Consider the following 23,061-nt stretch of genomic DNA (forward strand, 5'->3'; position numbering starts at 1 on the left):
TAGTCTGTTTTTCAATGTTAATAAAGAAGGGTTTCCAGAATTCTCGGTCACATTTAAGTCAAAATGGCACCAAAATTGTTGAAGACATCAATTTGGGGATATTTTTGCTATAATTGACAACTGAAATTTCATACAACCTTCTTATCTTACAACCTTGCTTACAAGATATCCAGTTGGTATATAAGTTCTCTGAAGTTAGCTTCTCGTGTGCTCCAACTGACCATAAAAAGTTTGGTTGAGTTGTTCTACCACACTGGTTTCAGATTCTCATCCAAGAAATCCATGCCTGTTCATTTTTGTGGTCAATGTACCTGCCATTTTGACCCAGACCTGTACATGGGTAGATGGCCTCTGTGTTTTGTAAATGAGGTTCGATTTCTCTGCCTCCTTTCAATAAGAAATTAACCTGGCAATCTCACCTTCATTAGCTTAAATTTTCTTGTGTAAGGGTTCTCAACTTTCTACACATTTTAAATCATACCTCTTGGAGTACTGATAGAGTGGTACTGCTCTGCCTGTACCGTTCACTTATCAAGTCGAAGCTTAGATTATGGATGTGTTGTATATTCATCCATCTATCCATTTCAGCTTCAAATTATCGACATCATCCATCATCCTGGTATTTGTGTATGTTCCAGTGCTTTCTGTACCAGTTCTGTCATCAGTTTGAATATCGAGGCGTCTGAGCCATAGCTGTTTCTGTGAAGACAGTGGCTTATAGTGAACTACTTCCTCCACCTTTGCTCTATGCCCTTGTATCCTTCATAGGCTGGCTAGGTATCGGCTACATCCTCATTCTACTATTTGTTGTGCATGCAGAGACAAGATCCTGACAGCATTTTATCTTCACAGTGATCTTCCTGTCATTTCTACACTCATTTCTCCTCTCCCAGCCTTCCTGCATCTTCCATCGGTTTGTCTGTAACTGCCCTTGCAAAAGCAGAAACACCAATAGTCGTATACCAGCAGAGATTTTTAGAACTTTGCTCTCAGTGTCCCTATTTTAATGTGTTTTACATGGGTCCAAATCTGTGGAATCAGTAGGATGTGCCTTTGTTGTGGACTCGTGAAGTAGTTTCACCCTACACTCTGCCTGTTCCATCTGCATGTCAGAATTGTATGCAGTCCTAAAAGCATTGGATTTTACTGATATTCACGGCCTGGGGAAGTTATTTTACTAGTTTGGCCCAGAGTCGGGAATTGCTGAATTCTAGGCATCCTGGCATGTAACATATATGTCAATGGCTAGTGTCCTTACCTGCCAGTGCTGATGTCCACTTCGGCTGGGTCCCTAGTCACATTGGCATACAGGAGAAGGATGCAGCCAGTGCTGCCGCCAAGTCTGCTGGTGCAGATGGTGGCGTTCTCTTCCATCTTTTGCTATCTAGCAGTGTGCAGATTGTATTCTTCATTGCATTCTTGACACTTAGAAGGAAGAGTGGGATGTGGTAATGGGGAACAAGGTTCATGCTATGAAGCCCACCATAGGTGCATGGCATTCCTTGTCCCATCCTTCTCATCAAGAAGTAGTTCTTCTTACCCGGCTTCATATTGGACACAGCCGTCTAATGCATGGTCATTTGTTGCAAGGGTTGCACTCTCCAGTGGGTCGTTGGAATGTAGTTGTAAGTTTTCAGCATATTGTTGTTGAATGTGCCAATTTTGCTTTCCTCAGAGAGACTTTTAAACTTCCCAGGTGTTTGTCATCTCTGTTGGGCAATGACAACAATGTTTTATCAAAGGTTTTTAGCTTCCTTGCGAAGATTTGGTCTTTTGCACTGTCTGCGAGGAAACTTTTGGTATATTCTGACTTTTTAGTGTGTTGTGTTTGTCATGTACAGGTCTTTGTACAACTTAGGTATTCCAAAGTCGACTAATATATTATACAGAGTGGCACAGAGAAACTGCAAAATTTAAATGTGGAATTGGCGACACTGTAGCACTGGCATTTGTTCGGGACCGATGCAACATCATTGAGGAGGCTTTGCCATTTAATAATGATGCACCATTGGAATGGTTCGGAGCGTACATTCGCTGTGAAAGCTTTTTATGAGAACGGTGATAGTGTGACTGCAGTGCAAAGGATATTTCGGCGGCATTACCAGCTAGGACATCATGCTCGTGTCCCATCAGCTCATGCGATTACAACATGGGTGTGTAATTTCGAAGAAACCAGTTCACCGTTGAAGAAGAAGCCCCCAGGTAGAGTTCTAACAGTACGTATACCAGAGGATATTGAAGCAGTTCGAGTTGCCATTCAGAGAAGCCCTCGCCTCTCCGCTCTGTTCAACAACATGCATCAGCCCTACAGTGTAGTCGAAGAAGCATACAAAGAATACTGCATGAAATGAAGTTCCACCCCTATAAGTTACAGATTGTGCAGCAATTACATCCTGAAGACCGTGTGTTGCGGAAGAAGTTTTGCGAATTGGTGTTGGCTAAAGTGAACGAGGATGCCAATTTCCTTAACAATTTGTGGATGTCTGATGAAGCCCATTTCCGCCTTAGCGGCTATGTTAACAAACAGAATTTCCATTACTTGTCACAGGAAAATCCTTGTCAGGTTCACGAGCGTCCATTACATAGCACCAAGGTTACAGTATGGTTTGCAGTGTCAAGTCATGGTGTTTTCGGCCCTTATTTTTTTGAAAGTGAGGCAGGCATTGCAACAACAGTGACATCAGATCATTATGTTGCTACGCTTGAAACATTCTTTGCACCAAAGTTGCACGATGCACATCTTGACACCGACAACATGTGGTTTCAGCAGGAATGCTTGACAGTCGATGGAGGCGATTTGCAAATTGTTTAGAAGGCAGATCATTTCACGTAACGGTGACATTTCATGGCCTCCGAGATCCCCTGATCTCAGTGTTTGCGATTTCTTTCTGTTGGGACATCTCAAAAGTAAAGTGTACAGCACACGTCCTGCAACCATTGCTGAACTGAAACAGAAGATTGCAGGAGAAATCAGTGATATTCCTTGAGACATGATACAGCGGGCATTCCAGATTTTCCACAGCAGACTTTCAGAATGTGTACGCCGAGATCGAACAAATCTTTCTGATCTTTAAGAAGTAAAATGACATGTAAATGTCATAGTTAATGGCATACTATGAACATGCATATCCATCATTAAATGTGTTTTTTTCTGTGATTATTCGTGCATTTTACGTCAATTGAAATTTTGCCGTTTTTCTGCCCCACCCTGTATAATTGATCTCATTTCACTGAATCATATGTTGTTGTTTTTTTTAAATCAATGAATAGCTGATGCACATTTTGATTATTATTCCCACTTTTTCTCAGGTGTCTGTCTAATGTGAAAAATTTGATTGTTATGTTTAAATCCAAATTGATATTCACCTATAATTTCATTAGCATATGGGGTTATTCTTGCTAAAAGCATGTTAGATAATATTTTATATGTTGTTGAGAGTAGAGAAATTCCACGGTAATTATTGCAGTTCATTTTATCACCTTTCTTACAGAGTAATTCTGAACACACTCAATTTACCAGAATTTGGAATATATAGTGCCTATTTTGCATAGGGATTTTCATAAAACTGCTTGGCTGTCACAGGATAAACTTCCACAGAAGCTTTGATGTTGCTGGTAAAAAAAGGTAAAGTGCTCCCCTGTGCATAGCACCATGCCATGAAGGGGTAACGTCCCACACTTTCTCTATCCGGCCGTGAGTGGGGGTGATGTAATCACATTAGAAAAGTTCCCGGATTTGATGTCGCTGGAGCATTCTTTTTTTGCAACAAGGAATTTGAAGGAAGCCAGAGTAGTCTTATCTGTCATGAGAGTCCCCAGGGTGGAGAAAGCTTGTTGGTCATTCATGAGTAATCTTCTACAACATTGCAAGCTGGGTGTAGGCAAACTCAGTAATTGAAGATTTGTTTGAAAGAGTGCCATGAAGATGGAGAAAGAAAAATAACACTCCTTGAACAATAGAGCTGTGTCATTCAAAGGCTATCTATATGACTCAGAGTGTATGCTGCTAATATAGATTTGTATAGAAATGAGAAAAATGCCATAATGTACAAATAATGTTATTTGTGAGGGGTATAGTTCTGTATGCCAATAGAATTACACATTGTTGTACAATTGTAAATTTAATATAGCACAGCCATTGCTGTAATTATATATATTTTTGTAATACATTCTGCATGTTGAAACAATTTATTTCAGGAAGAAAGGAGGAAATGTAATATTACCTGATTTGACTACAATTTGTGGGAATCCTCCAGGAATCATATGTGCTGAGGAAGTTGTTGATGGAGGTGTTAAAAATCAACAAACCTTTGAAACCAATTCAATGTGTTGTAATAAAAAAACAATGAATACATCAGTTACTTTAATTAGAAATGATTACAAGATTATCACCAATGAAAAAGAAAACATTCACATCAAACCTACAATCAAGGAAAGAAGTTATCCTTTTAATTGTGCTCATTGTGGACAATCATTTACAAAGAAAGTACACTTAATAAGCCATATCAAAAAGCACAATAAATATATTTTACTTCAAGGAAAACCATGCAAGAAACGTATCACCCAAGAGATAAAATTGAAACAAAAAATTAGCCATGAAGGAATCGATACATACAAATGCCCAAAGTGCAAAAAGAGATTTACTCAAAGTGGGAACTTGAAAGTCCACTTGAGAAGTCACAATGGAGATCGTCCTTATGAATGTCCTGTTTGTAAAAAGAGATTTTTTGTAAGTTGTCACTTGAAAGTCCACATGAGAATTCATGAGGGAACTCGTCCATACCAATGTCCTCAGTGCCAAAAGAAATTTATCCAAAGTGGATCATTGAAAGCTCATTTAAGAATCCACGAGGGAATTCGCCCATATGAATGCCCCAAGTGCAAGAAGAAATTTAGACAAAAATCAACCCTGAATGTCCATTTGAGAATCCATAATGGAACACATCCATATGAATGCCCTCAATGCAGTAAGAAATTTGCATACACTGGTTCCTTGAAAATGCATTTGAGAATTCACAAGGGAGTTCGTCCATACGAATGCCCTCAATGTAAAAAGAGATTTACTGCAAATGGAGACTTAAAAATCCATTTGAGGATCCACGAGGGAATTCGTCCATACGAATGCCCTCAGTGCAAAAAGAAATTTACTACAAGTTCACACTTGAAAAAACATTTGAGAATCCATGAGGGAGTTCGTCCATACGAATGCCCTCGGTGCAAAAAGAGATTTGCTGAAAGCTCAAAATTGAAACTTCATTTGAGAATCCATGAGGGAATTCGCCCGTATGAATGCCCTGAGTGCAAGAAAAAATTTACAGATAATGGAAGCCTAAAAAAGCATTTGAGAATTCATGAGGAAGTTCCTCCATATGGATGCCCTCAATGCAAAAAAAGATTTACTTACAGTGCAGCATTGAAAGTCCATTTGAGAATCCACGAGGGGATTCGCCCGTATGAATGCCGAGAGTGCAAAAAGAAATTTACTCAAAGTGGAAACTTGAAACAGCATTTGAGAATCCACGATCGAAAACGTCCATACGAATGCACTTAATGCAAAAGAGATTTACTAATAATGGGATCTTGAAAGTCCATTTGAGAAGTCATGAAGAATATCATACATACAAATGGCCTCAGTGAAGAGAGATGGATATTACAAGTGACCAGTTGAAATATAGATTCAGAACTCACTAATGACTTTGCCCACAAGAATACTCTTGCTGCAAAGTGTGATGCGCTGCAAGTGCAAATATACAGGGTGTCATTTTAATGGCGCCCACGGACCACAGATTCGTGTAGAGGACATCAAAACAAAACTTTTCTCAGTAACATTTTTCACGTTGGTGCGTCAATTCGACGCTACAGCCGTTCAAAAAAGACCGTTTTGCCGCCTGGATGCTGGCAACCCAACACAACATTTGATCGTATCTGTGACGTCATTTCCTGCGGCGAAACAGCTCACGGTAGGGTTGCAAGGATCACACAAATTTTGTGAAAAATGACAAACTACCAACCACATTATTAGCTGTAAAACGAAGCGAGAAACACGTCCAGTAAACCAAACATCATAGCCTACCAGCCAGAAGTTCAGCAGTCATCTCAGAAGAAGGGGGAAGTAAACCAACGATATGAGAAATGGTAAAAAACGTATTCAAAATGAAGTGTCATTATCGGATTTTAACTCGGCCTACATGTCAAATATCATCAACAATAAATTGTATTGTACTTGCAACTTACATTTGGCTGTTTACGCCCAGCTACATGTCAATTATATTTGCAAATCTGGTTGCAAGGTTGATATCTACAGGTTTGTGTCCAGATGCCTTGTGGTACTTTGTGCTGATAACGGAAGTATCTGAGGTTCACGTTGTTACATTACGGCTAAAACACGTGCAACCACAGTAACAATCTAATGATGAATCAGTAGCGAATATACTGCCCGGTTCAGAGTTGCAAACTATTACATGTGTATCCGGTGCGTAGATAAACACAGTCGTCGGAGAGTTTGTTTTACTACTATTTATATCCCTGTATTTTCAACCATTTTTGTCACTTGCCTCATAATGCCCTGAATATACATTATATTATGTGTTGCTTATCTTTGGAATTTTGAGTTCTTTCATTTCTATTTTGTCATCTGTTCAGCGTGTCACAGACAACTAGTATCAGAAGGACGAAGTGGATAGACTAAATTGTAGATGCCAACTTGGTAACTAGATTTGCAAATATTTGACATGCAAGCTGATACAAAATTCGATATGACCACTTCCACTTGAATTCTATTTTCTTTCTACCATTTTTCGTATCGTTTGTTTACTTCCTGTTAGGTTACTGAACGTGTTTTCTCGTTTTGTTTTACGGTACATAATGTGGCTGATTGTAGCTATGTCATTTTTCACAGAATATGTGTGTTCCTAGCAACCCTGTAACGCATCGCTTCACGACGGGATATGACGTCACAAATGCAATCAAATGTTGTGTGTGGTTGCCAGCATTCAGGTGGCAAAATGGGCTTTTTCGAACGACTAGCGCCGAAATGATGCACCAACGAGAAAAATGTTACTGAGAAAAGTTGTTTGTTTTGATGTCCTCTATACGTTTCCGTGGTCCGTGGGCGCCATTAAAATGACACCCTGTATAAGCTGGGACATTCATTTTAGAATACACGAAGTTCATTCTTATGTGTGCAGTTGTAAAACATTCAGGGCAAGTTCCACCACCTTCGCTGAACTTGATAAGTTACATGTAGCATCTCTGCAGTTATCCAATTTCCACGTAAAGAGACATGAAGTCTCCTATAGCTTTAGTTGAGGTCGGGGCACCACTTAACACTAATGTGCTATTTCGTATGCAAAGATGTGTACTGTGCAGCATACAATATATTGTATTTTAAGTCGTCATTTTAAGGGTACCCATGGATCACAGAATTGTATGGAGCGCATCAAACCAAACAACTATTGACAGTAACATTTTAATCATTGGTGTGTCTTTTAAGTGCTAACATTTAAAAAAGGTTGTTTGCCACCAGTATGTTTGATACCAAACATCACATTTGATTGCATCTGTGATGTTACTTCTTGTGAAATAGCGCACTGCCTTGTTGCAAGGAACACACACACATTTTGTTTAAAATGGCAAACTAACAACCAAATTCTGCACTGTAAAACAAAGCAAGGAAAGTGTTCAGGAGGTGTCCAGTAAAAATGGCAAACGTGAGAATGAAAAAGTAAACATGACGACCAAAAGAAAGTAAAAGCAAAAATAAATAATTTATATAAATAATTCACATGTAAATTGTAAAGAAGAAACATGGATGCTATATTTAACTAACAATGTTTATTCATCTTTGATTTCGTCACTTTACAATACTGTATTTAAACAAGATAATATTTATTCACCTTGGGTTTTGTCACCTTACAATACTGTATTTATATTATTTATTCACCTTTAATGTTTCTTTACGTGCATTCCAACTTTACGATACGTGCTACTTCTCGTAAGAAATCCTACATTATTCTATTGTTAGCACTGTAATCAATGCACAAATTTTGCAGTCTGTGTTACATGTCTCTATAAATTTGACTTTATGTTGGACACTAATTTATTCCTGTCAGCACACCTCCACCGTATAACATTTTTCCGATTAGACTGTTTTGTACTCGTGTAGAGAAAATAACGTCTATCCAGCTTTCTGAGATTTAACAATTTTCATTTTGAAGAAATAAACACGTTTGTCTCTGTGCGAAAATTAATGGGAGGGAGGGAAATAGATAAGGGCTCGGCTGACTTGAAGCCATACTAGTAACAAACATGTGTGATTGGTCATCAGGTGAAAACAAGGTGTAAAGTTGTTTTCAGTCAAAATGAAAATATATGCTATACTCCCCCCCCTCAAGTTTCATTACACATGCTTCAAATTATTTACAAAAGTTACCTTTTATTAACAGTAACTCCTGCGAAAAGAATTAAATAAACAGCATAATAATAATTTTTTGGAAACATAAAATAAAATGTATCCATTCAAAGACTAATTAATGTTAAAAGACACCACAATTATATTAACTTTTAATTTCAAACTGATATATAACTTGTCAATTTTTAAGTAAAATAATAATAATAACTGCATTTGCCATTTTTATTTCGGCCATTTCCTCCATTGCCTTTTTTTTTCCTTTTGCCATTTTTTCCAATTCCCATGTTTTATATTGTAATTTATATTCAAACAATGTTAACTTGAATAACATGTATTTATTATTGAACAAGTGCATACAGCTGGTTAACCTCTGTAGATGTGTTCAGCCATCTTGTGTTGTGCACTGTTGCAAGCCACTTGCCTACATATGTTACATCTCACTTTTTTATATATATAATGATTAAACATACAACAAATCATTATAAATTTTATGTGACATAATCCTTACGTTTTTCTGGTTTGTTTATTTCTTCTACCTGATCTTCTTGTTGTGTAAGACTCAACATCAATTACTCTATTGTTAACTGAACTATGTGATCCAGAATTTCTCTCTGTATCAGCATTTGTTTCAGTGTTGTTACCTTCCAATTCACCATCAAACATATTATTACTAAATGTAGGTGTATTACATGATTTTCTTAAATGTAACTTGTTTCTTCGAAGAAGCTGGTTATTTTCATTTTTGACTACATAGGACCTAGGAGATACATGCCTTTGTATTACTTGTCCTGGCACCCATACCTTATCTTTGTGAATCAAACAATTTTAATTTGAATGAAAGTTAGGTCTGCTATGTGCAGACCGATCATAATAAAATTTAGCTTTACTTTGTTTTTGTGCCAATAATTTTGTAACATTTGATTGTACCTCACACTTAAGTAGCTCCTTGCTAATTCGTAAATGAGTTCCTACTCTCCTGCTCATTAACAATTGAGCTGGTGTTACATCTAACCCTAAAACAGGAGAATTTCTGTATACCATTATAGCCAGTTTCCGAAAATACCTCCCTATGACTGGCTGTTTCAGGTGCCTGCTGTGATGAGTATGAAAGGTAATCCTGCAAGTGACAAATCACGTCACCTTTCCCCCCCATTGACACAATGGCTAAGTAGAAAGGGTGGATTTGTGCAGAAACTACAACTATGAAGGCTGTTCATCAAGGAGAGAAGACCACTGTGAGCCTGCCTATGGTTTGAGTTTGGAGGTTGTTTTTTTAGCACAAATAAAGCGCAGATAAACTAATCAAGACTGGATCTACAGTTTAAAGTAAGAGCCAAATCACTCTATGCCCCCAATGGCTATCAAACCAACAAACTCTTCGTTACAAGGTGACGATGTTACCACTACGCCTTGGCGAGCCCCAATACCAGCCTTGGAAATCAGCAGCAGTTTCATTTATGAAGTTTGCGCCATTAATTTCCTGCAGAGTGGAGATATGGATTTCCATCTACAAGCACCCTCTCACGGACGACTTGAAGAAGTTCATCATGGAGAACAATGAAAAGCATATGGTACTGTAGTGCTTCAAAATATGATAAAAAAACTGTATCTTTTCTATAATCAATGAATAAATTCATTGCACTGAAAATAGTGGATTTTTGTGTACAAATTGCATCTAAAATTATAGTTATTTCATAAAGTTATTGTTAACTAATAATTACAGCTATTAATTTATTATAAGCACCTAAAACACCTAAAATGGAGTTTATAAATCCATCTTTTTTTACCACCAGAAATCTGTTCCCTAATAATAATTACGCATTTCTGTAAACTGTATTGAAATGTAAAAAATAATAAAAACAGGTGCATTGCATATTCGATTATCTGTTGGACCAAATAGAACAGCCTCCTAAGGAAGGATGTAATAATAATGATAGGAATAAAACTGGTTTATTTTTATTAGTTTATATGAGTTATTGTTGTACAAATACAATTATTATTATTATTTCTTATATTTAAGTTTTATCAGGGCCTCAATCCCCTCGTCATGCAAACATCTCTAAGGACGACCATGGTAATGCACGACACTGTAAGCAAAGAGCACCAGTGTTTTTAGTAATTTGTACTTTTACATACATCACTCTCACAGACCAAGTTAATTGTTCAATACAGTGCCTTTCACGATTGACGTGGCTGTGGTTCTGCGGATAGCATGCTGGGCAAGAACAGCACATATGTAGACATTTACATGCACAGCTGACCTTGGCACTGGATGCATCAGTGCTTCAGTATCTAGATAGCCAGTGACGATTTGCATGTGTCTGTGAAGTTTTAAGGTGTTAAGAAGTGTTTTGTCTTAGTTTACATATTACAAGTGATTTTCTGCAGTCTAATAAGATCATGTTATTTGTATAATTTAAAACAATGAACTTTATGTACTAGTCTTACGTCAGGAATTCTTATAGAGAAATTCAAAGGTGTTTTGATACAGTGTTCAAAAACTTCTAAATGAATTTATGGAAACAGGGTCTGTTGGGGCACGATTGGAACATGCTCCTCAAAAATTCCTCTGGTGCCTTGCACAAGAAACACTTTCAAAACATCTGTGTAGCGAGCTACCAAACTTTTAAAGCTGAAGCTATGCATTAGAAGAATTGAAAGAAAACCTTAGGAGAGAAATTGAAGCAATTTCAAAACAGGAACTGATACACAAAAAACTGATGTGAAAATTTGCTCTAAGAATACTCTAAATGTGTGGAAGCAGAAAGACAACATTTCTAACACCTCTTGTAACAAGGTACATGTTAATTTTAATTGTAAATGTGATTGTACGAGCTTATTTCATTATATAGTTAACGGTTCCAGTTATGCGGATGTGGCATCCAGTTTGCTGGCAAATGTACTCTCAATGTCTGGTGTGTTGGTCGCTGCTCCATGCCCTAATCGACCATGAGATGCACTGAAGATTATCATCCATGTGGACTGATCACGGAAAAGAAAGCAAGTTGTCTTTTTTTATTTCTGGGCACATTGAAGATTTCTTAATGTGGCATCTTTTTCTCGTATTTGTGTGGAATGGGGAAATCTGCAACTTACAATTCTTTTTATTTACCATTCTGATGTCAATACTTACCAACAAAATTATAATTTCAGGCTCCTCTTATAACACTCGAGATGCAACCATATTGTTTCAACCCAAGTCAACAGCAAAATCTTATTGTACAATAATATTAACTTGGCAGAGAAAACTATAGTAAAGCTCTGAGAGAATACTTCCTTAGTGGCAACAACCAATCTCGACTCGAAAATTTGAAAGCCTATTTCCCCCCCCCCTGAAAATGAACACACAAAAAAATAGGAAATAGCGTGGGTTATTTCTTGATGGCATGCATTTTTAAAATGTTTAAAAAAAAATTAGTGGAAATGACCATTGTGGAAATGCAAGTTATGCATAACATATATTGCGCTGTATTGTATTAAAAAATGAAAGTAAAAAAAATATTACTTGACAAGACCCCATATAGCTACACAAAAGGCACACACTGGTCACATGCATCGGACATAAAGGGATCACTCAAAATGGTTGATCATTTCACTTCTTCACACCCTAAGCCGCTTCATTTGAGAAGCAGGATGTATGAATTTTTGCATCTATGGAGCATCAATCTGGACCAGGGCTACCAATACGAGGATAATGACGAAGACCGTGCCATCAGAATTCTTGGGGAAGGGTATTTTTCCTTTCAATATCATAAAATTCAACATATTTTTCTAAAATATATGAAAAAAAAAGGGTCATCGTTCTGCAATGTGTACGATGAGGCATAGAAGAACATATTTGATTAGTAATTAATTCACTTTAATTGGTTCCAAGTCCCTCTTGCTACTAGGTGCACCATATTTAATCCGCTAGATGAAGAAAAGGAATACTTTGGACGATGAGCAGATCAAGTAAATTGTTCAGTAAAGCTAAAAGAAAATACTTTCAGTAATAGGACAGTGTCGTAATAAAATACTTATCAGAATTATGGCATGATCTGGGGGGGGGGACGTGCTATTGGCCATGGGGGGAGGCTGATCTGGACAATTGTTAGAAATTCATGAACCATTTAACCTGCGGTTTATTTGATTTTCTCAAAATTTCGGAAGGGGCTGTAGCGCTTCAGCTCCCGCTCTGCGTACGGCAGTGATAAGACATATTTTATTTTTATGTCATCACAGAATATCAATATTTTATTTCATTGCCGAAATATTTTTTTGAAATGGACATTATGTAATTCAGGGTACTACACTTGTGGTCCCCTAAATACGTCCTTCTTATTCTTTAAAGCCATATGATCTCAATATAATCCTTGTCTTCCAATAAGCTCAGAGGGAATTATACAACATATGCTAAATGAGTATATTTTAATTATTTAATTTTCGTACTTAATAAGTCTTTCAGGTGGGGATGGGGGGAGGTCTGAACCCCCTAAATACGTCCTTCCTGTTCTTCAAAGCCTTATGATCCCAACTAAAGTATTCATCCATATGTGTACAGTAAACTTTGTAAGGTATGTATTTAAGCAGCGCCATTGTTTTGTACCTAATAACGTTTTACATGAAACGTTATTCCTCTCGGTTGAATAGTTATTGGCTTTTAGAAATGTGAAGTGATACATTGTTTACATCTCACGCCATTCCAAGTGCACTCGTGACCTAGAGGTCGCTTCTGATTGGTTATGTTTCCTACTCAGCTGCCAGTGTGTTCCTCAGTTCGGATTGGTAGTTCTATGGTATTAAGGGGATCTCATGCCCCGGCGAAGGTCTGAGCATTTTAATAAATATCTAAATAGAAAGGATTTGATTGTCAAGTTTTTCCTCGTAGAAATCTCTATCAACTATTCTGAGTGTGTACAAATATGATTCAATATTTTATTTGAAGCTAAAATAATGCGTTTTATACATTTGCACGTAATAATAATAATAATAATAATGAAGGTTATTTTGAATATTTGCATTTTAGTATCCTTTACTTTGAACTAGGTCCGTAACCAGGCAGGGGTTGGGGCCTCCCTTGCCACTGCCGTCAGCCCCATTCTGATATTCACAACTTAGTGAAGGATAAATTCACAGAACTTGAACAGCAAGTGTTACATTCGTTCATCTTGTTGATGAGCAGAAGTCTAAGTAGCTGCAAGTATTTAGAAGATTCTCTAGACTTTAGAAAGTTGTTCTTCCATAGGGGAACTTCTTTATCTGTACCTTCGCTACTCCTGGTGCGACCTCCCAGTTAGACAATCATCTGTGATTTTGACATAATCATTCACATTCGTTCCATATCTGCACTTTTATTGAATATTATGCATTTTGCTTGCGTGATATAAATATCTCTGTCATCCAATGTAGTATGGAATGTTTAGTAAGGGACGATGTCAGAAGGAGTCAATTAACACTTCAAGGGATGTTACAGAAGATGTAGAAAAAAAACTGTAGTATTTGTTTGATATTTCTAAATGTTATGTTTTACAGTAACTTAGTGACCCCACACACACACATAATTTAATTCACCTTCATTACTGTTAAACTTTTGAAAATGGATTTGTTTTACGAAGCCCCCCTGATAACCCGTCAGCCCCCCCCCCCTTCCCAGGGTCAATTCTAGCTTTGAGCCCTGAGAAGTGGAAGTAAATCGACAAGTATGTTTAAGATAAAAATCTTTCTACTGGCTTGCAGTGGCGTTCCCAGGATTTTCGAAAGGAGGGGGGGTTTATGTGCACATTTTTAAAGTAGTCAGTCTTCATTTTGCTATATTTTTCTGCCTTTGACGTTCTTTTTTTAAAATACTGGAGCAAATGGATGGTTATAAGCCCACCAACCCCCCCCCTTGGGCACGCCACTGCTGCCTTGCCTTTTGATGGTAAAAATGTCCCAAGTGTGGAGATAGGAATCTGTGACATCCCCACCCCATTGTAGCACATTTTTTTTCTCATTTCCACTTTCCCTGTTTATTCGACAGATGGTTTACTTGACAATAACTCTTGTCAGTAACATAGTACACTAGAAATTACGGTATATACATATGTGCCGTATATATGCCAGAACATTCATGTTATTTTAGTTTTATTTGCCAAATGCAGAAGAAATGAGAATTTATTTTCCGTGCTTGTTGATTCTCGAGATGTCCCATTGTCACCTTTGGATGTTGATGAATGGTTACGAATTTCTCCGAACGCCAGACTTGGTTTGAGACTTCCAAACTTTTGGCAGCACTCGGCGAAACATGATATATCGGGGGTGATTCTTGGAAATCGACCACAGCTGCAGACCCAACACACTAGTTTCTTCCTCCACGGTAGTGGGTCTAGCGATCTGGTGCCAGGAGGAAAAAGGTCAGAAATAAACAATAAAGCTGTGGAAAACAGATGGACGATGATACTGGATTTATAATGTTTTATAGTTTCACAAGAGCCGCGGTGGTTTAGTTTCTCGACCCCCGTGGGAAGTGGTGAGTGCAGCATGCTATGACGCCAGGGATCTTGGGTTCGAATCCCGGATCGGACATGGATGTTTGTGATTGTCTATCCTCAATGAACAAATCGAGATTTGAGATTAATTGAGATGAGGTTTGTGTGGAGAAAACTGCCACTTAGGGACTTCGCTTTGAAAAGAAATGGTATTTCATCTGACTGCCACACGAGAGACCCGGATTCGATTCCCGTCGTGGGTGATCTAAGCTCGGAATTTCCCCGGCCTTATCTTCGCATAAAGTGGCTCACCTCGCCTCAAATCAATGGGCATGTGGTGGCAAACCTAGAGAGTAAAGGCGGCCGGAGCGTGGTACTGATCACGTCACCTCCAAAAGGACCAAGATCGACAATGTGTGGGACTCTAACCTCACATCATGCCTTCATGGCACGGTGCTTGCTACATGGACGGGAATTTTACATTTTTATAGTGTTTTCAATAAATATTATATTGGCATAAATACTTGTATTTTGTGCCTGAAATGTTTCATTGCATTAGTATAGAATCGCCTTTACTGAGTAGGTGTGTTTCGGCCTCACGGGCTGCTCTTACAACAAACACTTGTCAAATACATATTGCAATTAATATTTCACACAACACTTTCTGAAAATCAATTTCACAGTAGAAAAGTTAAAATATAGAAAACTAATAGACATACATATTGTTGTAATCCCTCTTTACCAGACTTTACCTGAAGTCTATCTCCTTTCGGTAAAGTTGTGGTACATCGGTTAGGAATAATTGCTTGTTGTTTTGTACCAGAGGAGGGGTGGTGGGGGAATGGCTGTTGTCTCCGGGGCATGTGAAATCGATTGTAAAGCAATTGGGGAACTTATAGAGGGCTGCTTTAGTTGTTTTGGGGATGATGTAGTACGTAATTTGGGGGAACAACAGCAAGATGTAATTAGTGTAATCAATAGGAAAAGAATGCCGATAAGAGCTATCACGATGGTCGCGATAAAGGCATAATAAGCGGAAGACATCTTGTGGTGGGAGTCTGAAATGAAAAAGAAAGGGGAGGTTCAGTGATAATAGAACGAACTATGTGATTACAAGACATTTCCGTCTGTAATATGTGTAAATGTCGAATAGGAAAATGCAAAATTTGTACATGTAATGTGTGCAAAGGATTAAGCGCCTTTGATTCGCTTCTAACCGAAAAAAAAGTAATTAAAAAATAATAACTAATAGGTTTATGAACAGTTGATGGAATTAGAGAGGGGAGTTATTACATTTCATGGGATATGTGCCGTGATTAATTGAACTATAAAATCAAAGGAGGGAGTGGGAACATTTGCCTATATTTATTTTATGTTTGTTAACATATTTAGTGCATTGCAGCTTACAAAAGAAGCAGTTCGCGTTACACATGAGCGTAAGTAAAAAAATTGCCAAAAGTTCAGCAAGTTCTACGCAGTACATTTGTTCTTTAAGTCGTTCATCTTGTTATTTCTTCTTTTTTTTTCATTTGAGCGTATATGTACCAGCAAATGGGGAAAAAATGTTTGGTAGTCAGGAACATAAACGCGCTAAGGACTTATGAGTGAAATCAGCTAATTGATACGTTCAGACTATACTATGCGTATAATCGCAAATTATATAAAAATAACATTAAAATACCAGGGGGAATTAATTATTAGGCAAGGGATTTATTATAATTGTTCCGGTGATTAGGAGTGCGTTCTGTAATCCTGGGCGCTTTTTTTTTAAAAAAAATGTGTTCGTTCTGATGCAGAAGTGCATTGCGTTCACGGGAAGTGAAGAGTGGAGAGAAGGGGGGGTATGCGTGGGGAAAATGCTGGAGCGTGGGATGTTAGCATGTGCAATGTACGTAGCGAGGAGGCTAGAGAGAGAGAGCGGGGTTTCATGATACTAGTCGTAGCGGGCTTTTATCCTGGAAATTGCGATCGTATCAGTTTTCTGTTTCTACCATCAGTGAAAGTAACTTCATAGGAATTCTCGTTAACTTTTCGAAGAATAGTTCCTTTGTACTTATAGGAGGACGCAAAGGCTTTTGAAACTCCGAAAATCGGACTGGAATCTAGAATCCACACATATTGGCCAGGTGAGTGCTGAATTTGTCTAGAAGTGCGATCTGTGTACTGTTTCTGTTGTTCGAAACGCTTGTGTAAATTGTCATGAGCGGTCTGACGTATGGATGTCAGTAGTTCAAGTCTTTGTGCGTTTGTCTGGGAGATGTTGTCAGGGGTCGTAGGGATGACTGCGTCTGCTAGGATCCTTGGGTTATAACCAAACAAAGTAAAATATGGACTTTGACGTAATCCAGAATGGAGTGTAATATTATGACTATACGTGGCGCTAGCCAGGTAGTTACACCATGCATCCTTTTTCTCCAATACAAAAACTCTTATGACTTTCTTTAAATAGCTGAATGAGCTCTCAACTAGCCCGTTCGTAAAATGTGCACAAGTGTCTATATATTTAAGCTGTACGCCGGTAATATTGTCTAACTCCCGTAAAAGTAAGCTTGAATTGGGTGTTGAACGATCTAAATAAATTGTGTTCGTGAGACCATGGAATAGAAAAACTTTCTCTACAAGAGCGTTGCTATGTTTTGTGCATCATGATTATCCAAAAGAGCTGTAATGACGTATCTAGTACAACTATCGACTATTGATAGAAAATATTTGTATTTGTGTGTGTTAGAAGAAACTAAGGGTCCACAGACGTCAAGATGAATTTGTTGGAAAGGAAGGGATGGGGGTAGAACCTTGTAGTTTCTTTGAGATCTGGCAAGGGATACAATGTCGAACCTTATCATAGACATATTTCTTCATGTTAGGGAAAAAGTACGACATGAGCATTAAGTTATATGATTTTTGTGCGCCTTGGTGACTTCCATTCATTTTATGTGTATGAATAAGGTCGAACACTTGATTTCTTAATGCGTGGGGAACGCAAAGCCTATCTCGACATCCTGTTTTGAGTTTGGTTGTTCTGTATAAAATGTTATTTTTGAGTACATAAGAATAGGGGAGTTTTTCTAGCCTAGGATTGCTAGCTTGATCTTTGTTTTCTAAAATATCAATGATATATCTTAAATAAGGGTCTTTACGCTGTTCTGCGCTAATATCAAAATGTTCTGATTGTGTATGGAATACTTGATGAAAGAACAGATCATCATCACATCATCATCATCCTTTTTGTCATGATTAGTCTTTTCGAGTGGTAAGCTTGCACGGGAAAGTACATCCGCAAGTTCATTTTTACTGGCGCTGATATGCCTGATTTCCAAGTCAAAATTTTGAAAATAAAGTGCTCTTCTTCCCAAAATGGAACTAGGGTGTTTAGTTGAACGAAGATAGGATAATCCTTTGTTGTCTGTAAGAACCACAAATCGTTCATTCATAAGAAAAAAACTTGAAAGTTTTCAGAACATAATAAGCACCTGCAATTTCAAGGGAAAATGTGTCAGCCTTTTTCTCTGTTGGTGTTAAGGATTTGGAGCAGTAAGCGCAGGGATGTAGATTTCCTTGTTCGTCAGACTGTAACAGCGCTCCACTAATGCCATCCACGCATGAATCAATAAACACAAATGAGGGGCGGTTAGGGTCATAAGCGCGGAGGAGAGGGGCTGAAGTTATCATTTTTTAAATTTTTCGAAACTTTTCTGGTGTTCGTCAGCCCATTCAAACTTGACATTCTTTTTGAGAAGCTTGAATAAACATTCTGTCGGTCCTGTAAACCCTTGAACAAATCGCCTAATAAAGTTTACAAGTCCCAATAAACTACAACTCTTGCGTTTGGTATTAGGGGTGGGATATTCTAGAATGGCTTTAAGAATATGTTCAGAAATTTTAACTCCCTTCTGAGATACCAATTTGCCAAGGACTTTTACTTCAGTAAAGGCTAGCCTACACTTAGAAGGTGATATTTTAATGGATGCTTTTCCTAGCTTTTGGAAGACTCTGTCTAATCATGTCTGGGAGATTCGAACTATATAATATCACATCATCCATGTATATTAAAAGTTCTGAACTGTCTATTCTACTAAGGGTGAACTCGCTTACGCGGTTCATTTCACCGGAGGATGTTTTTTATCTCTGGCATAAACGAGCATACCTAAAGCTACCAAGATTGTTAATAGAGAAGGCGGTAATGTCCTTAGAACGCTCTGTTAAGGGCACTTGAAAAATCCAAGATGGAGTAGAATTGCTTACCAGCCATCTCTGCCATAATCGTGGAGATATGGGGTATTTGAAGAGAAATTAGAGCTATTAGAAGGTTAAGAGCCCGAAGGTCGGAAATGAAATGATAGGTCCCATTGGTTTTTTTGATTAATAGAACTGGGTGTCGGTAGGGACTTCCTTCATAGCGTTCTATGACACCTTGGTCTAATTACTTCTGAATTTCCTGTTTCATGGGTTCTCTGTAATGGAAGGGTATAGGGTAGGTTTTGGCATACACTGATTTGTTATCCGTAAGCTTGATGTCGTATTCTAAAATGTTAGTTTTTGTTAATTTATCCCCTGGTCAGAGAAATATATCTGCATACGTGTATGTGAGCTTTAGGATTTTTTCTCTTTCTTCTGGTGGGATTTCAGGGTTTATGTTTGAGCAGGGAGGAATCAAATTTCTGTTGGCTTGCACTGATGTGTTGTTCTACTGTGCTACTTTCACTGCAAGTGAATGAAAATGTGACATTTTGCTTTTATTTTCCCAAATGGAAGTGACGTCATTTAAAATTTCACATGTCGATATTTCGCCTAATATCGTGTCTGTTTCCAAAGTGATTCTTTTCAGTAGGGTTGTGTATGTGAATGACAGGTGATTGAGTGTTTACTGTAGCTTAGGGGTAGGAGTTGTCAGAGGCGTAAGTTTCAAATTGAGGTAAGTTTTGGACCGTAGATTTAACTGAATTGCGTTTGAAAGGTAGCTTTCCCCGTATACACATTTGCATTTTCAATTTGGTTGAATATGTCATACGACACCTGGTCAGTTTTGTACTTTGATCTCAAAATACTGTAATTTTGAGTATGTCCTAAATGGTGTATAGTTATTGTATTGTCTTTTGACGACATCTCGCACCTCTGTGTTCGCAAAACGTTATTTCCTAAAAGTGGGGGGAGGGTTATAGAATCTATGATTCTGAAAGGGTGCGAATATTTGTATTTTCCAATTTTGATAGGGAGTACTACAATTTCAGAGGCACTCAGTTTTGTTCCATATACACCTTGAATTGTGGACTTTACATTGTAGGTTTTTCTTTCGGAAGGGAGGAGGTGGGAGGGATAAATTGATATCTGGGAACCCACATCAATGAGTAAGTCTATTTCTTTCCCCTGTATGCTATTGTTGATGTAATACAATCCATCTTTCTCAAATATAGGAACTTTGTCTATTCTACTGATATCTTCGATTTCGTTCCTGCAAGGCGAAGATGATTCTAGTTTAAACTATTGTCTCTTTGTGGTTTGTAATAACAATTAATACTCAAATGGTTATATTGACCACAGAAATTACAGGCCGATGCATTTGTACCGTCGCGATTACCCATATTTCGATCATGACCTCTACCTTGAAACCTACAATTTCCTCTAAATTGCCCTCTAGAGTTGAACCTATTGTTTCCTCTTTGATTAGCCCTATAATTACCTCTGTAGGAAGGAAAGTTATTATACCCCTTGTTTTGAGCTCTATTGTCCCTGTTATGCGTGTTTTGGTTTGCATTCCTTGCAAATTCAAAGACAATAGAGTAATCACATTCCTTCAAATTCATACTTGGTACGAGGCCTATTATTTTTATTAATTTAAGCACAATGGAAAACCTATTTTGACGATGTTTTTGTCGATTTTATACTATTCCAAATCTGTGATTTTTCATCTCATACTTGGTACAAGGCCTATTATTTTTATTAATTTAACCACAATGGTAAACCTATTTTAACGATGTTTTTATCGATTTTATACTATTGCAAATCTGTGATTTTTCATCTCATACTTCGTACGAGTGTCATAATTTCTTTCGAGTTAAAGTACGTAACACCCACACCCACCCACGCACACCCACACCCACCCACGCACACCTACACCCACCCACGTACACCCATTGCAACTCTGTGATTTTTTCATCTCGTATTTCGTACGAGTGTCATAATTTCTTTCGAGTTAAATTACGTAACATTACACAACATTGTGATGACCCATATTAAGCTATATTTTATTGAATTTTTTATAAGGGTAAATTGTTGCATCATGCTTATGCAACAGGTTATTACATAACATTACGCAACATTACAATAGTATAGGAGGTAAACTGTTGCATCATGTTTAAGCAACAGGTTATTACGTAATATTATGATGACTTGTATCTGACGTGGTGTCTTTTGTTTTTCAACATGGTTTTGCGCTTAGGCTACTTAAAGGGTTTTCGCATTACAGATTAGTTAGTATCGTGAGAGTGGTTGAACAGTACGGAGGTGTTGTAGCAGTGCTCGTCATTTTTTTGTTAAAAGCTAAGTTCTTAACTTATTTTAAAGCTACATACTATTTATTATTTTAAGTTTAAAAAGTGTATCAATTAATTATTCATAGTAATTTTGATCAGACTGAGTTTTGATGTGATCAGATGTTACTTGTTGTCTCCGGAAATTCTGTATAAATAACACAGCTGAAAATCTTATCGTAATAGCTACAATTAATTTATTTTGAAGGTGGTTCAAGTCATTTTTCACACAGATTGAATTTTGACTTGATTGTACCTTTTGTATTTTTCCCCGAGAAAATTAGTAGCCATAGAGGGGGTACGAGCAAACACCACTCCCCCAAAATCTAATAATTTCATGGTGAGCTCTTTTAGTGTAATTTAACTGAAAATCATGATTTTAGCTGATTTTCCAAGTGTAAAAAACTGAAAATTTGTTTTACGCAAGAGCTTAAATTCCAATTTTATTGTACAAAAATTCTTTTATAGTTGCAGAAGTTCAAAAAACACAGTTCTACTGTACTTGCCTGGCTCTGGGATGCACCTGCACTCCACCATATGTCTAAACGTGTAGCGAACTAGACGGGGCTAATAATTTCTTAATTGCAATTATTTTTCCAAAGAAACTTCTGCAACACAGAAATGTTGGCAAGAATTCTCATGTAACCTAGTTGTTTTACTCAGACAAAATCAATAGTTTTGCATTCCAAACATTCCCCGAGTGTGTGTGCGTGTGTGTGTAGATGTGACGTCGACCTGTTAAGAATGTCACGTCAATAATACTAGCTTGGGAATGTCACGACCTTCCCTTTTCTCTATAAAAAAAGAGAGAGAGGATCATGTAACTTGCATGGCTAAGGGGAATTTCTTGAGAATTCTTTCCATTCTAAACATTCCTGTGTGTGTGTGTGTGTGTGTGTGTGTGTGTGTGTGTGTGTGTGTGTGTGTGTGTGTGTGTGTGTGTGTGAGCGTATGTGTGTAGAGATTGATGCGCTAATGTATGTGTGTAAACATTAAGGCATTGACCTGTTAAGAATGTTACATCGATAATACTGTCTTGGGAATGTTATGCCCTTATTTTTTCTCTATAAAAAAGAGAGAGAGAGAGTCATCTGATTTGAGTTGAATGGCTGTCTAAGGTGCAATTTCTTGATTACTTGTTTTGTCACGAGAATTCTTTGCATTCCAAACATTCCTAAGTGTCTGCGTAGAGATTGATGCACTTACAGCTATGTGTGGGCATTAACCTGTTAAGAATGTTACATCAATAATACTAGCTCAGAAATGTTATGCCCCACCCCCTTTCTCTATAGGAGGTTATGTGAATATGCTAATTGGTTGACTACGGGGAATTTCTCGATTAGTAAATTGGGGTTATAAATATAAAGGTTTTGCTAATATGGAATGCAAAAGCTCAGTACTTGGCTCCCTCAGGGATTCGAATCCTGTTAGGTTAAACAGCATAAAAATTTCACAGCAATAATTTTTATATTTACTGAAGATTTTTTAACAGACTTAATAATAAGTTTTAACCTGTATACAAAATATGCAGTCCCTAGAATGAGATGAATGAGGCTTATGAACCTCGACCTATACAATCTGGCAATGAATGGATGTTTTTTTTATTAAGCATAGCAGTGTGTTTTTGCTTATTTTAATATCAGGCAACAATGTTAGAAAGTGTGTGCATGGCCCCAAG

The 23,061-nt window shown here is 37.6% G+C and overlaps 1 protein-coding gene across 4 annotated transcripts in view; it reads left to right on the forward strand.

Moving 5' to 3' along the window:
• LOC145997209 (uncharacterized) overlaps positions 1–10,209 on the forward strand; it is a 31,593-nt gene extending 21,384 nt beyond the window's left edge. The window contains exon 4 of one of the 4 annotated variants that reach the window (XM_083133963.1): positions 4,198–10,209. In XM_083133963.1, the coding sequence (XP_082990089.1) occupies positions 4,198–5,551 (1,354 nt within the window). In that variant the 3' untranslated portion in view covers positions 5,552–10,209. The other 3 variants (XM_083133966.1, XM_083133965.1, XM_083133964.1) reach the window with 3 other exon arrangements.
• Positions 10,210–23,061: the final 12,852 nt, after the last annotated feature.

The sequence above is a fragment of the Lepisma saccharinum genome, chromosome 13 (assembly GCF_977018435.1).
Source record: "Lepisma saccharinum chromosome 13, izLepSacc3.1, whole genome shotgun sequence".
NCBI lineage: Eukaryota > Metazoa > Arthropoda > Insecta > Zygentoma > Lepismatidae > Lepisma > Lepisma saccharinum.